The following is a 14,892-nucleotide window of genomic DNA, read 5'->3' on the forward strand; positions in this document are numbered from 1 at the left end:
TTGAAAAATTTGAAGTTTGCTTTTTTTTTTATTATCCCAGCAAATATTACACTAGAGGAAATGATTGGGAAAAGTACAAATAGATTCATTAAAAACAGACTGATCATTTGTCCTATTACATTCAGAAATATCCAAAACAGTTGTTATATTGCAAAGCTGTAATTTTTTTTCTAGCAAAGCACTGTTCTATAAAATGGTAGAGTTGCCGTTGATTCCATTTCAATACAAAATACTTATATACATAATATAAAAGTAAACTGGGCAGTGCCCTCCACAAAGGAATGTACGGAGGCACTTTACAAATATACCAATATGTTGACCCAAATTACATTTTTAGATTAAAAAACACACTGTTTTACTTTAAATATCAAAGGGATTTTTTTTTTTATTAAAGAAAAATTTCTAATGTACCTTGGGTAACAGCAGCAGCATATCTAAAAACTCCTCCCACTGGGTTTCTAATTTCTAACATATTATTAAACCAGAATAAAACATTTTCACTCACAGTTTTGCACTTCTCAACAGCAGAAGGTAAATAACTTTTTAAAAAAGTCAATCTCAAAGTGACTTCTTAGTCATACATTCTATAGTTTCTATTACAAATAGGAAGGTGGGACAGACAAGCAACAGGGCCAGCCTCAGGACATCACGGAACGATACACAACAGTATGTACACATACATAACTATAGAACACATTTCATAAATACCACTGATACACATTAGAGGGGCGAGCACGGGGCGGCAGGCTTAGGAGCGGGAGAGCGTCGTCGTCGGCGTCGCCCTTTCAGTTAAGTGTCTGCGTTTTTTATGCTGTTCTCATTGTTTGCTCAGAGAGTAGCAGCTCCTTTGTTGGGAGACCTGGGTGTAGTCAGGGGGTAAAGTGGCCAACATGGGCATCCAAAGTACTAAAGGCGCAGATACCAAGCCCTTGTATGCTGCCCCAGACAAACGCCAGACGTGCAGACTGTCAGAGGGAAGCATAGAAGGACTTATCATCTGTGGTGGTTACGTTCTGAGGAAATATGCTGTGGGGAGGAGGCAGCACCTTAGCGGTCCTGCAGTGTGAACATGACAAAGCTGGTTTTCTCCTGTATTGCAACATAATCCAGGTGTAAAACCACGAAATGAAAACTGCTGGTCTGAGTGAAGAGCCCAAAGAATAAGAGGGCTGTGTCACAGACCTGGGGACCGACTCCAACATTCCTGAATCCATGTTTTGCATAGGGTTTTACAGACTATTCAAATGCGCCACATTGTAAAGACTGTTTGGTGATAGCACATTCTCTTACAGTTCTCATTAGGAATCCTCAGAAACATAAGACATTTCAGTGCCATCAAAATAGTGTTTTAAGACGTGTGTGTTGTGCCGGCCTTCACAGGGTCACTCCAATAGCAGATCATTGCTTTATAAATGCGCTCACGTGAGCACTGTGCAATAAATTAAAAGGAAGTTTTTACTTTGATATAGCAATTTACTCACAGGACATAGGTCTTTACCTGTTGTCTGGGAAGTTTTTATCACACCCAGGGTCTATTGAGAGTGCATTCAACACTTTTTAGTGTATGTGTTGATGCACAAACTTTCTCCAGTAGGGCCTGAGTTCACATGGTCTTTATCTCAAAAGAACCTGTAGTCTGAAGGCCACTTGTACGTGTGCCAGGTTCCAGGCTCAACAAGAAAGTGTAAGCTAATGTTTTCCTGTCTCCCCAATTCAACCAAATAGCTTTACCTTTAATTTTACTATACATATAGTTTTAAACAAATTATCTTTTATAAGAAAACTAGATAGGTAAATATCATTCCTATCCACAAACATTAAGTCTCATAAAGCAATTCATGTCAATAAACCTTGAAAAAATGAAATAATACACAAACTTTACTAAAGTCAGGCTACAGCCTTCTTTTTCTTCCCAAACCATGTACTCTGCACTGTGTTATGAATTCACAGCTTCCTTAGAACCTAAGCATTATATAAATAGGACATTAACCTTAAATAACTTAGCAAGTCCTCACTTTCTAAACTATATATCTAATTAGGAATGGTCACCCCAATTAAGAGTTATTAATAATTAATAATTAACCAATTATTCTACTCTTAGGTATAATAGTGCCAAATAGTTACATTTCCTTTGCCAACAATTTGTATTGTAGCACTGTTCTGAAAGAGGAAATCTATAGCATCGATGACACAATCAACATTGGTCACTGTACAACAAAGGTGCCTTTATGTGGCGGGGGCTAGAGACTGAACCCAGGGCTCTGTGTACATTAGGCAAGTGCTCTACCACTGAGCCATGTCCCCAGCCCCTTGAAAATGTACTTTTTTAGTGAGTACATACATGTAAATTCTAATAAAAATTTTACAAACTGAAAATAATTTCTTTGCTTAGGAGATGGAAATTTTTCTTCTAATCTTAAGATAAAAATATTACAGACCTTAGTTTTCAGTTTGAAATTTATGGCAACTTTGTTCCCTTTTAAAACTGGGAACAGCTGGGTGGTGGTGGCGCACGCTTTTAATCCCAGCACTCGGGAGGCAGAGTCAGGTGGATCTCTGTGAATCTGCGGCCAACCTGGTCTACAGAGTGAGTTCCAGGACAGCTAGGGCTACAGAGAAACCCTGTCTCAAAACCAAAAAAAAAAAAAAAAAAAAAAAAGAGAGAGAGAGAGAGAGAGAGAGAGAGAGAGAAAGAAACCCTCCAAACAAAAACAAAACCCAAAAAACACCCCCCCCCCCAAAAAACAGAACAAAAATTCCAATAAAACAAAACAAAAACTGGAAGCAGCATTAATACCAATATGGGAACAAAACTAGTAGTGCTCAGGCTTCTTCTAAAGCGGTATTTGGAAGAAAAATGCTAGGTTACAGATTTCTGTGGTAAGCTGCATTATTTCTAATGAACATATTGTTTTCGCTCTGTGTTTGTGATTCCAGGACTCGACTTCAAGATTAAAATTACTCTAAGAACACTTTCTAAAACGATGGCGTGATTTCCTTAGCTTACTGTGAACTAAAACCAAAGTTACAGGGGGATGGGTATGTTTCATATTTGGTTAAAGCAAAATAAAACTGTCTTTCAAAAATCTTCAAAAACTCTTGAATTTTAAAATTATTTAGCATATATACAAAAGATACCAGGCTTTTCTTTTTAAACAGAGCACTATTTTTTAAGTACTTTAAGTACCAAGAATTGACTATAATACTCAGTTCATAATTTACTTTCCTTATAACAATTTATTCTAAATTACTGAATTAAAAGGGTGGAATAAATTAACATTTTAAAACAATTTCCTATAACTTAGGAAAATAAAATATTGTACACAGAGCACACAAACTCTGTCACATTTGCATAATCTTCTCAGAACCTCAGAAAACCCTGCATTTCAGGCCTTTTGCCAATTCTTACAACTCCTCCTAGTTTATCAGACATACACTAGATCACGGTTGTTTACATCTGAGCCTGTGTGTTGATCGTCGTCATCAGACGGGTGCTCTGAGCCCTGTGAATTAATGTATTCATACTCAATCGGCTTTGGGTAATTATATGGGTAGCCATTGTCATCAAAAAACCTGCGGAAGGTAAACTCATAGAACGCGTGCTCGGGGTGCTTCCCGTTCCTATACCACCCGTTCAGAGTGTCACCGACGCCTTCTTCCTCATCGCCGTCGCTCCACAGCTTATCGGGATCAACAGGGTCGAAATTGGACGTGTCTGTCGGGTGTGTGATTTTAGGGATGTATGAAGCAGACTGCTGTCTCAGATCGCTAGAGAAATCAATGGTCTTAAAAAACGGATGGGCCTTGATTTCGTCAGCACCGTTCTTGCCCAGGCGGTCTTCTGGTCCTCGGCAAAGTTTGATAATGAGGTCAGAGGCTTCAGGACTCAGCTTAGCTTGGGGAGGGATGTGAAGAGAAGTCTGCCAGTTGATAACCTTGAGAGAAGAGTTTTAAAAATTAGGAAAAGATGAAACAACAATTTCCCAAGTTTTATACCAAATGTCTTACTGGACTACCTGGTTTTTCTAAATAATTTGCATGGTACTTTACCTTTAATAATAAATCACTGATAAAAATATACTTTCTTCTATCCTCTCCTCATGAGATGATTCACCAGTAAGGTGTTTTGTTTGATTTTATTGTTTTATATTTTGAGACAGGGTTTCTGTGTATAATATCCCTGGCTGTCTGGGACTGGCTATGTAGACCAGGCTGGCCACTAACTCAGAGATCCTCCTGCCTCTGCTTCCAGAGTGCTGGGATTAAAGGCCTGTGCTACTGCTGCCCAGCCATTTGTTTGATTTTTTGGGACAGGATCTAGTAGCCTTGGCTGTTCTGCAACTTGCTAAGTGAACCAGGCTGTCCTGGTACTCAGGAGATCATCCTCTGTCTACCAAGCCCTGGATTAAAGTGTGCACAGCCATGCTAGGCTTATACAGGTTCAATATCCTCAATCCAAAAACTTCAAAATCTGAAATAGTTTAGAACATAAAAATTCAGGAGCTGGAAAGATGGCTCAGCAGTTAAGAGCAATGAGTGCTCAGAGGTTCTGAGTTCAATTCCAGCGACCACATGGTGGCTCACAACCATTTGTAATGCGATCTGATGCCTTCTTCTAGTATGTCTGAAGAAAGCTACAGTGTACAGTTTATTATATAAATAAAATAAAACATTTTAAAAAAGATAGAAATTCTTAATGTTGATATGATATCATAAGTAGAGAGCTCTATACCTGAGCTATGTTGATTACGTTCACAGAGAAGTCACAGGATCTGGGCTACAACTCAATGGTAGAGCGGAGGTCTGGCAGACCCAAGGTCCTGGGCTTGAATCCTGCCACTCCGAAAAATCAAAACAACCATAAAGAAATAAAGGTACACTAAAACTACAATATAAAATTACCATCAGGCTGGTTAACATATACAAAGATTTGGTGTTTAAACATGGGACCTACCCCTAAGAAATGTCAGTGTGTATATGTAAACATTAAAAATCTGGAGACAGAGGCAGGCCTCTATGAGCATGAAGCCAACTGGTCTATATGGTGAATTCAGGGTCACTCACAGGAACACACTTGAGACCTGTCTCAAAATAAAAAAGTATCTGAATGACTGTGAAATCCTTCTGTCGGAGTGTTTCAGAGAAGACACACATGCACTAGAGCACATTAAAGACTTGTAGTATAAGGACTAATGACTTCCTGCGGGTCCTACACCTTACCTTCATTTGTGTTTCTAATGGTGTTTGTGCCAAGAAAGGCGGTTGTCCCACCAACATTTCAAAAAGAATAACACCAACACTCCACCAGTCACACAGCTGTGTATATCCTAAAGGTACCAAAATTATAGTTATTCACAAGAATACTTTTTAAAATGCTCAAAATACAGACATTAGCATTACATCAACAATTTAGAATGTAAAATCAGCACTTATATCTTAAACCTGAAAGAAATAGAGTATATTCTAGAGTAAGGTTGACTGATTTAAAATACTACTGAAATACTGGTGGAAAAAAAAACAACGTCTTTACCTGTTCGTAGTAGCACTTCAGGTGCAATATAATTGGGCGTCCCAACCAGAGAATGTGCTAGACATCGCTGGTGCTGGCGGGCAGCTCTCCGCTCCAGTGGCTTCAGTCTGTCCCCACACCGACAGTTGGAAGGGTCTCCCCATTCGTTACTAAAATCCATGCTATCTTGCCGTGGGTGATCCCCTGTGCAAGAAAAAGGAAAAATGAAATGAAAGCAATAGGACAAAAGCAACTCAAATCTGATAACCTCTGGTCCCGATGCAGGGCCAGTAGTATTCTCCCTGTGACGGATGAGCTCACGAAGAACATCCAATCACCGGCAGTGGTACTAGTACTGATGGGAGACTGCTGAGGCATCAGGAAAAGTTTTGAACTAAGAGAAACTGGAGACTCAATAATATATTCAATGTTAAATGATAAAAATATAAGTCATGAGTAGTGGAAAAAAATATCTCATTCAGACTATTCTATTATTCTTTTCCTGAGGGTATTTTAAAACACATTCATCAATTTTATTCATTCAGCAGGTGACAACAAACAGAATCTTTCCTCAGCTCACACTGTAAGAAAGCTGATGGGGCTGGGGGAGTCTCAGCTCATAGGGTGCTTGTTTTGCCCGGGGTCCCGTGCCCAGAACTGCGACCACTTGGCTTGGTGGAGCGCCTGTAACCCCACCACAGCTTTGCTGGCTCCTATTGATGGCTTCCTTTTTGAAGCCGTCTTCATTATGTGTATACCTGTGGGTGTATGCACACGGAGTACAGTGCCCTCAGAAGCAGCAGTGGCAGGTCAGCTCGGGACTGGACATACCGGCAGGTGTGCTCTAACGGCACGGGTGCTGGGACCCAGACTCAGGTCCTCTGCATTCCTTCTGCAGTCTCAGCTGCTGGGCCATGTCTTAAGCCCTAAGTTTTTTTTTTGAGACTGTGTCTCATTATAACCCAACCTGGCCTCAACCTTGCTATGTAGCATGATGTCAATCCCAGCACTTGGGAGGCCGATGTGACTTCAAAGCCAGCCCCATCTACATATTGAGTCCCAGGAAATTAGAGCTTTGGAGACAGAGAACTTGTCTCCAAAACAAGAGGACCAGCAAGACAGCCAGTTCTCAGGACCTGAGTTTAATCCTCAGGTGAAAAAGCAACTGTGGCAAATGTCCTCTGACTTCCACGTGCACACATACACAAAGTAAAGGTCGGTGTTTTTTTTATTTTTTGGGTTTTTGTTTTGTTTTGTTTTGTTGAGGTGGTGGTGGTTGTTGTGTAGCCAGGAAATAGAAGAAAAATTAAAAGAAAAAAGTCTCAGTTGGTAAAGTGATTGCTGCAGATGCATAAGGATCCCTACAGCCCTGTAAAAACTAGTGCCACAGCCCCACCCCAGGGAAGGCTGAGACAGGGTGGACCCCCAGAACCACTGACCAGCTAGCCTATCAAAATTCATTAGTTCCAGGTACAATACCTTGTCTCAAAAATAGGGTGGAAAAAAAAGGTCTCTCGGCATGACTCAGCTGGCCAAGGGCTTGCCACCAAAGCTGGGTCACTGGAACTTCCTGGTAGATGAAAAGAGCCAACTAACACAGGCTGACCTCTGACCTCCAAGCATTATGGTGTGCACACACTGTGCCCGCAGACACATACACTATATAAACACAAATGTAAAAAGTAAGATAACCATCAAGGAAGGACCTGACTTAGACCTCTGCCTCCACACGTGGCCCAAAGAAACACATGAACTGCACATACACCAACCCGTGTGGTTAGCAAGGAAGAGGCCCTGGGTGACAGTCCCCAGCACTACACACATGCACAAAAAGGTATGGCATGGATCTGCAGTCCCAGCTCTGCAGAAAGCAGAGGTAGGAAGATTACTTGATCCTAGGTGTTCAAAGACCAGCCTGGAGAACACAGAAAAAACACAGAGTATCCTACCAAGACAGTACAAAAGATGGCACAAATGTGACTCGACAGTCACATTAGACTGGATGGCAATGGAGAGGGAAGAAGAAAGTAGCATTTGAGAAGATGTAAAAGGCAAAAACTAAGTCACATGAAAATCAGGACAAGGCTTCCCTCCGAGAAACAGCAACAGAAGGCAGGCCAGTACACTGCATGAGGGAGAGATGCAAGGGCAGCACGCGTTTACACAGGATCGGGGAGAGAGGCTGAAGCGAGGAACTGTAAGATCTGCACGTGACTGATGGAAGGAGACCCCGCAGTGTGGAGGCTGCAGCAGGAAGGACACTGCTGCTTTGCTGTGGAGAGCAAATCCCAGGCCAACGAGGGAGTGTAGGGAGTTTGGCTGAGGGCTGCAGGATGGAGCTGCAGAGGGGCTCAGCTACCTGGGCAGGTGCCAGTGCTATACAGTTCTAGAACAGAGAAGGATGGAATTGAGCAGACAGCTGGGGTAGTTCTTTAAGTTTTAACAGCTATGTAAAATCCATGTGGAAACAGGAAAAGACCAGCTCTAGAGAGACCAAAGTCAGTAAGATAGAAAGGGTATTTAAACCTACTTGTAGTAGCTAAAATTAATTTCATTAAAATATAATTCTCATTTTCCAGAGAACAGTCTTCAATCAAAAGTCTGGGACAGAGCCTAGAAGTTATACATTAGAGGAGAATCAGAGGTGATAAAGTTAAATGTCGGAGATGGTTAATTATGTCCATTCAATGTACTGGGTATGTAAGAACATGCCTATAATCCCTGAACGTGGAGCACTGAGGCAGGGTAACTGAGTTTAATAATGAGTTCAAGACTAGCCCGTGCTACATAGCGAAACCCTCTCTCTCAATGAGATACGTGAAAAAGAGAGAGGTCAATCTGCCCCTGTTCACAGTTCACAGAGGCTAACAATTACCTTAGAGGATGCTATCAGCACTAAATTAGAATTTATGTAAAGCACCTGGGATATAGTAAGTATTCAACAAGCGTTAGCTCAACTTATACTTCCATTAGTGCTTGAAGGGTTCTTGGTGAGGTAGTGTGGTAGAGATAACATGGGCCCTATAATCAGACAAACCTGGGTTCAAAGCCTAGCCCTTACACTTAACTTCTGTTTGACCTTGGACAAGTTACTTCACCTAAGTCTCAAGTCTGCATTGCTTCAGTGTCACATGACTAAAGAGAATCACGAGTGTGTGTGTGTGTTGGGTTAAATGGGCTGTGTGAAAGTTAAATAGGCTGTAAGCTCTAAATAGCAGTGAAAACAAATACATACACTGTCACAGAGTGTCTCAAAAACTAAAGAGGTAAACGGAAAAAAAAAAACACAAAAATACAGACAGAATGATTATAAATAGTTTCAAGAATAGAAAAAAAGATGAAGTAATATATTATTGACAACATATAATGCTGTAAAATATGGTGTCCAAGCCTAGTAGCACAGGCCTAAAATCCCAATTACATAGAAACCTGAGGCTGAAGGAACCCAAGTTGAAGGTTTATACCAAGTTCAACTGGAGTTTGGGCAACCTATTGAGATACTGTTTCAAAATAAACAATACAAATGGCAAGGCTGTAGCTCAGGGGTGGAGCACTGTCCCGCAGGCAGGGCCTGGGAAACAGCAGCAGCAAACCAAGGAAGGTAAAGAATGGATTGACAGGAGACAAATATGGGTGTCTCTGGAGGAGAGGGAACATAGTTATTAAGGGTGTTTACCATCTACTAGTTAGCTTGCTGGACAGGGAGACTTCATTCATAAATGATTTTAAAAACTGAGCCATTTCAAAAGTGACAACACTTTGTAGTTACTTATAAACTTTAAATATATTTAGAAATAAACTTTATGCACTCTTTACCTTTATAAATGCACACGCTTAAGGAATTCATCTAAATACTGAGTAAGAACCAGCCTATGTCTACAGTCTTCCCTCGTGTGGAAGCCACTGTAAATTGTACTGCATAAATGAAGTGGGATTTACAGGCTCACTTACCACTCTGATAGTACTTGGAGTCATGTGTCCATCTGAAGCCAGTGCACAAGCCAAAGTCAGTCAATTTAATATGGCCATCGCGGTCAATCAAAATGTTGTCAGGCTTAATATCTCTATGAATAAAACCCATTTTATGAACACTTTCAACTGCACAGGTAAGTTCTGCTATGTAGAATCGTGCCAGATTTTCAGGAAAGATGCCCATTCTGATTAACAGGCTCATCATATCACCCCCAGGAATGTAGTCCATCACAAAGTACAGATTGTCCTTGTCCTGGAAGGAGTAGTAGAGGCGGACCACCCACTCGTTGTCAGCCTCTGCTAGGATGTCTCTCTCCGCCTTCACATGAGCCACCTGATTGCGGAGCAGAACGTCTTTCTTTCGTAGAGTTTTTGTTGCATATAAAGCTTTAGTATCGACTTTTCTTGCTAGACAGACTTCACCAAACGCTCCTATGCCTAATGTCTTTATCTTTACAAACATGGACTTGTCCATTTTAGCCCTTTTAAGACGAATATAGTTAGACTCTTTCTGGCAAAGCATCTTTCTCATTTGATCCTGGGCATCTTGAGATAATCCGACCTAGGTAAATAAACTAGAGGTTACACGAGGATCTATACTGAACAGTAAGACATAGCTTAAGAAACAATTCAGGCATATTTTTTAAGTTAAATGCATAATAAGTTTTAATAAAGCATGTTAGGATTCTAGAATGTATTTCAGAGAAAAATTAATGACCGAAGTCAAGCTTCAGAGAGTAAAGAACACACAAGTGACACATATGCAAACTCAGCTGTGGGAGCATGGGGAGGCAGCAGAGTCAGGCTTCTATCCCTCGCTAAAGCACTCAAGGAACAGCGTCCAATGCACAATAAAACAAGTGTCTGTGAACACGCATTCTCACAGTCTCCATGCAGATCCCCAGATACCGGGTTAGACGCCTTCCTTTTTGTTTAATGGTTAGGCCTCAAAAAATTTCCCCCTGACTTTATCTTTCACAGAATGGAATTCTTTCACTCTAGGTTCAACCATTCTTTAAAACAGAAAGAAAGAAGGAAGGAAAGAAAGGAAGGAAGGAAGGAGGAAGAGGAAGAAAGAAAAACAAGGAAGGAAGGAAGGGAGGAAGGAAGGGAAGAAGGAAGGAGGAAGGAAGGAGGGAGGGAGGGAGGGAGGAGGAAGGGAGGGAGGGAGGAAGGAAGAAGGGAGGAGGAAGGGAGGGAGGAGGGAGGACTCAGTTGGTAAAGGCACCTGTGGCCAAGTCTGACTCTCCCAGTTGATTCCTAGGAGGACCCACATGGTGGACAGAACCAACTCCTTCATGTTCTCGGAGGCTAAAAAATATATAAAAGTCATGGTAATCTTTTGCTTTCTTAGGGCATCAGCATAAAGGTGAGACTCCTAGTCCACCTCTAACAAAGTACAAAAGGGACAGCATGCTTCCTATCTTTTAGATGTTCTGAAATTGTTTGTAAAGTTATTGGGAATAAGGGTGTTATAAAAACAGATGAACACAAATGTCAATTATCAGTAGTAACAGAATCCATGGACTTAGAAGGCCTGTAGGGGGTTCCTTAGCTAGTGAAGAATTTACTAACGGTGAAAAGGACAAGACTTGGAAAAGTAGAGCCTAATTTTAGAAATGCAGGACTAATTTCAATCCAGCAGCCTCATGCTTCTGTTAGGATGTGCATTTGCATGCAAAGTCTTCAGAGTGGTAGCATGCCAGACTTAGTACACAACTCTTTCTCTTAAAATCTTACTTGCCTACACAGTAATGGAGGCTACAGAAGTCAGCAAAGCTTCCAACACCATGAAAGTCTAAGTCAGCTATTAGTGAAGTGAAGAGGAAAAAGGAAAAATACACTAAGAAAATAGACAGACTTAAGTAAGAAATTCTAAGAACAACATGAGTAAGAAAATTTGGGGTGTTTCTCATTTAACATAACTATTTATAGTTAGGAAATAGTGTACTGAACTATAAAGTGAGATCTGAGAAGCATCATCTTCTTACACTCTGAGCTGTAGATGTCAGGGAGGGAGGAGTCAAAGCTTTGCATTCTGAGCATAAGACACAAACCATGATGGTGCCCGCCCGCCCGCTCCACCGTGTACCTGCCAAAGACAGCTAGCTGTCCAGGAGCAGAGCCACACCCGCCCACCTGCCCGTCCGCCCGTCTGCCCGCAGGGCGTGCGCTCCACACTCAACATTTCAGCACATTTTCCTCAAACACAATTAGAAGAGGAAAGTAATGGTAAAGTGATGATTTGGACATGTGTTTTTATTTGGTTTTAGTGCTTTCCTGTGTGTGTGCGTGGTGTGTGTGGGTATGTGTGCTTTGTGTGTGTGTAGTGTGTGCGTGGTGTGTGTGGGTATGCGTGCTTTGCTATAAAGCTGTGGCTGCCGGGGAACTCACAATGTCGATGGCCATCCTCTGCCTCCTGAGTGCTGAGATTAAAGTGCAAACCACCAGGCCTGCCTGGTGATTTTAACACTTTCTAATAATGTGTATGTAAAGAATAAACGCCAAATTCTCAACCATGTAACAATGTTTTTTAGATGTATCAAAAGGTAACTCAGATATTTCTAGCTGAACAGAGAAACCCTGTCTCAAAAAAACAAAAACAAAAACAAAACAACAACAAAAAAAGATATTTCTAGCTGTTTTTTGTATGTTGTAAAACAATGTATAAACCTAGAAACTGCTGGACACTGGCGGCACATGCCTCTAATCACAGCATTTGTGAGGCAAAGGCAGGCAGATCTATGTGAGTTCAAAGCCAGTCTGATCTATAAAGCAAGTTCCAGGACAGCCAGAGGTACACAGTAAAACCTTGTCTTGGGAGGAAAAACACAAAATAAAAATTAACCCTTGTTTCAATTTCTATATCTCATATACTTTATATAAAGTATATAATTTAAAAGTATATAATAAGAACTTTATTTCAGGAAATGCTGAATAAGTCACTGAAAAATGCTATAATCAAAAATTCTCCCAAAGTTTACTCAAATTGTTGACAATACACTACATTTTCTTACAAGAACCCTGGAGCCTAGTATTTTAAAATACCAAAGAGACGGTCAAGTCTGAGAATAGTTTAAAGTTTACCCGCATCATTTCATTTTCTAGCTGCTTCTTCCGGTGCAGGCGCTGCTGATGAGACTTGAGGACATTCTCCACGTGCTGCTCCATGAAGAATTTGAAGGCCTGTGGGGAGTAACTCTGAATACGAGACTCTCGGCGCTCTTCATCTTTCTTGTTTTTCCGGACAGTGATAGGTGAAGTTGTAATCTGCTTCTTTTCTTTATCCCCAGAGTCAACACTGTCCAAACTCTTTTCACTGTCATCTTCCTTGGGTAAGCTAGGCTGGTCGTCTTTGCAGGGCTTACTTACTGATTCATATGGAGGAGCAGATGGGTTTTGGTGTAGCAGGTGTTTTGGATAAGGCGGTGGTGGCCCTTGATAGCTTGGGGCTTCAGCAACGGGCGGGATGACAGGTACGTTTGACGCTGTACCCTCAGAAAAAGGGCTAGGCTGAGCGGTCTGAACCGGCTGTGGCATCCAAGAAGGATGGGTTGGGGCTAAAGCAGTCTGCAACTCTGGTTTCAGGACGCGCATGCTTTTCACGGGCTGTTGAATAGGAGCTGGTGTGATCGCAGTGACTGTAGTGGCGGAAGGCTGAGAATTAGCAGAGTGACTTGCTCTACTTCCTAATGGGTTATTAAAAGAATTTGACCTCACTGGTATGTTAGGTTGCCATGTAGGGATTTCATGCCCAGCGCTTGGGGATGACTGCGCAGGCGCAGAAGCCGACTGGGGCCACGCTGTGTGGAGTCCAGGGACACTGATATTATAGAGCTCCATGTTGTGGCTGTTCCTGCTCGGCACCACCATCGACGGAGGAACGCTGCCATTGGTGTAGGATGGCGGAGCAGCAGAGCCCCCGGTTGGTAAGGCAGAAGGGCTTTGTCCGTTAGCTGGGGTCATAGGGTATGGAGGTGGTGGTTGCCGACTCACAGAACCAGTGGGGACAACATTTTGGTGCATGATAAAATCAGTCTGACCACCACCGTTCTGAACTCCAGGTCTCCCTGGAGTAAAGTTAAATTTGCTAGTACTTTGCATGATGATTGGTTGTCTACCAACTGGAACAGAATTAATGCCCCTCTGTCCCTGGTTAGGGGGATTCATGGGAGAAGTGTTAAGAGGTGGGGGAGGGTAGCCCTCCTGCCACGCCCCAGGTGGAACAGGAGAGATTCGGGAGATTACATATTCCATGTTCCCAGAGTAGCGCTTTGTCTGAGAGTTTGGTTCCCATGAGGGGGGAGGTGGCGTTGTGCCTCGTGGAGGTGGGGTCTGGCCTCTCGGAGGTGGTGGCGGAGTAACACTCCTAACTTGAGGTGGTGGTGGGGGGTTCACTCTCTGTCCGTTGCTTGGGTGAGCTTGAGCAAATGCTGTAATGCCAGATCCAGACAGAGGTCTTCCTACATCCGCCTGTGAGTTAGGGCTTTCAGAACGATAAACCACATTTTCTCCTAGAGATGGACCGTGTCTTTGAGGAACTAAAGACTCTTTAGAACCTTTCCAGCTTTGTTTTCGGTTAATTGAATGTTGCACATTTCCTATGATTATAAAAGAGAGAGAATAGTCATGTTTTTAATCTCTCCTTTTAAAATTTATCTCAGAATTCCAATAGTAAACTCAAGTTAAAAAACTTGTAGAAAAGGGCTTAGTCAAGAGATCAATGTCACAACACGTCAGCTATAGTTAATAAACTTCTTGGGCTGGAGAAATGGCTCAGGGTTAAGGGTGCCTGCTGCTCTTAGAGAGGACCTCTGTCCAGTCCCCATCACCCACATGGCAGCTCACAATGGTAACTTCAGCTCCTGGGGATCCAACACCCACTTCTGAGCTTCACAAGCACTAGACACTTATTTGTCATACAGCCCAGGCTGGCTTCAAAGTCTGGCTCCTCCTGCCATAGACTCTCATGTTCTGGGAAAACAAGGGTCTACCAATCCTGCACAGATCTAGGAGAGCAGATCTTAAGTATTTCACAATCAAACAGGTGAGATGGTTCATATGGTAGTTGGCTTGGTTTAGCACTTGTCCCCAGAGGTTATGAAATAAAATTTCAGCAAGTGGTTTCATTTAAAAGCATGTTTATTATATCTTACTTTTGTGTTATGTTGTCCATGCGCCAAAGTGTGCATGTGTGGGTCAGAGAACAACTGGAAGGAACTGGTTCTCTCCTTTCATTATGTAGGTTACAAGGATCAAACTCAGTTCCTCAGGCTTCACGGCAAGCGCCTTTACACAATGAGCTGTCTTACCAGCCCTTAGTTTACTTTTTGGTGGTGGTGGGAGACAGGAAGACTGATCTGAGACATCCAGGATGATCTGGAACTTACAATTACATACCCAGTTTGGGC

At 42.1% G+C, this 14,892-nt stretch overlaps 1 protein-coding gene across 1 annotated transcript in view; it reads right to left on the reverse strand.

Moving 5' to 3' along the window:
- The window catches only part of Lats1 (large tumor suppressor kinase 1), a 23,591-nt gene continuing 8,699 nt past the window's right edge, over positions 1–14,892 (reverse strand). The window contains exons 3-7 of the mRNA XM_052169942.1: positions 12,569–14,082; positions 9,461–10,043; positions 5,531–5,713; positions 5,221–5,327; positions 1–3,935 (exon numbers count right to left, since the gene is read on the reverse strand). Coding sequence (XP_052025902.1) covers positions 3,426–3,935; positions 5,221–5,327; positions 5,531–5,713; positions 9,461–10,043; positions 12,569–14,082 — 2,897 coding nt within the window. The 3' untranslated portion in view covers positions 1–3,425. The remainder of the gene's footprint in view (positions 3,936–5,220; positions 5,328–5,530; positions 5,714–9,460; positions 10,044–12,568; positions 14,083–14,892) is intronic.

This window comes from Apodemus sylvaticus, chromosome 23 (genome assembly GCF_947179515.1).
Source record: "Apodemus sylvaticus chromosome 23, mApoSyl1.1, whole genome shotgun sequence".
In the NCBI taxonomy this organism is placed as follows: domain Eukaryota; kingdom Metazoa; phylum Chordata; class Mammalia; order Rodentia; family Muridae; genus Apodemus; species Apodemus sylvaticus.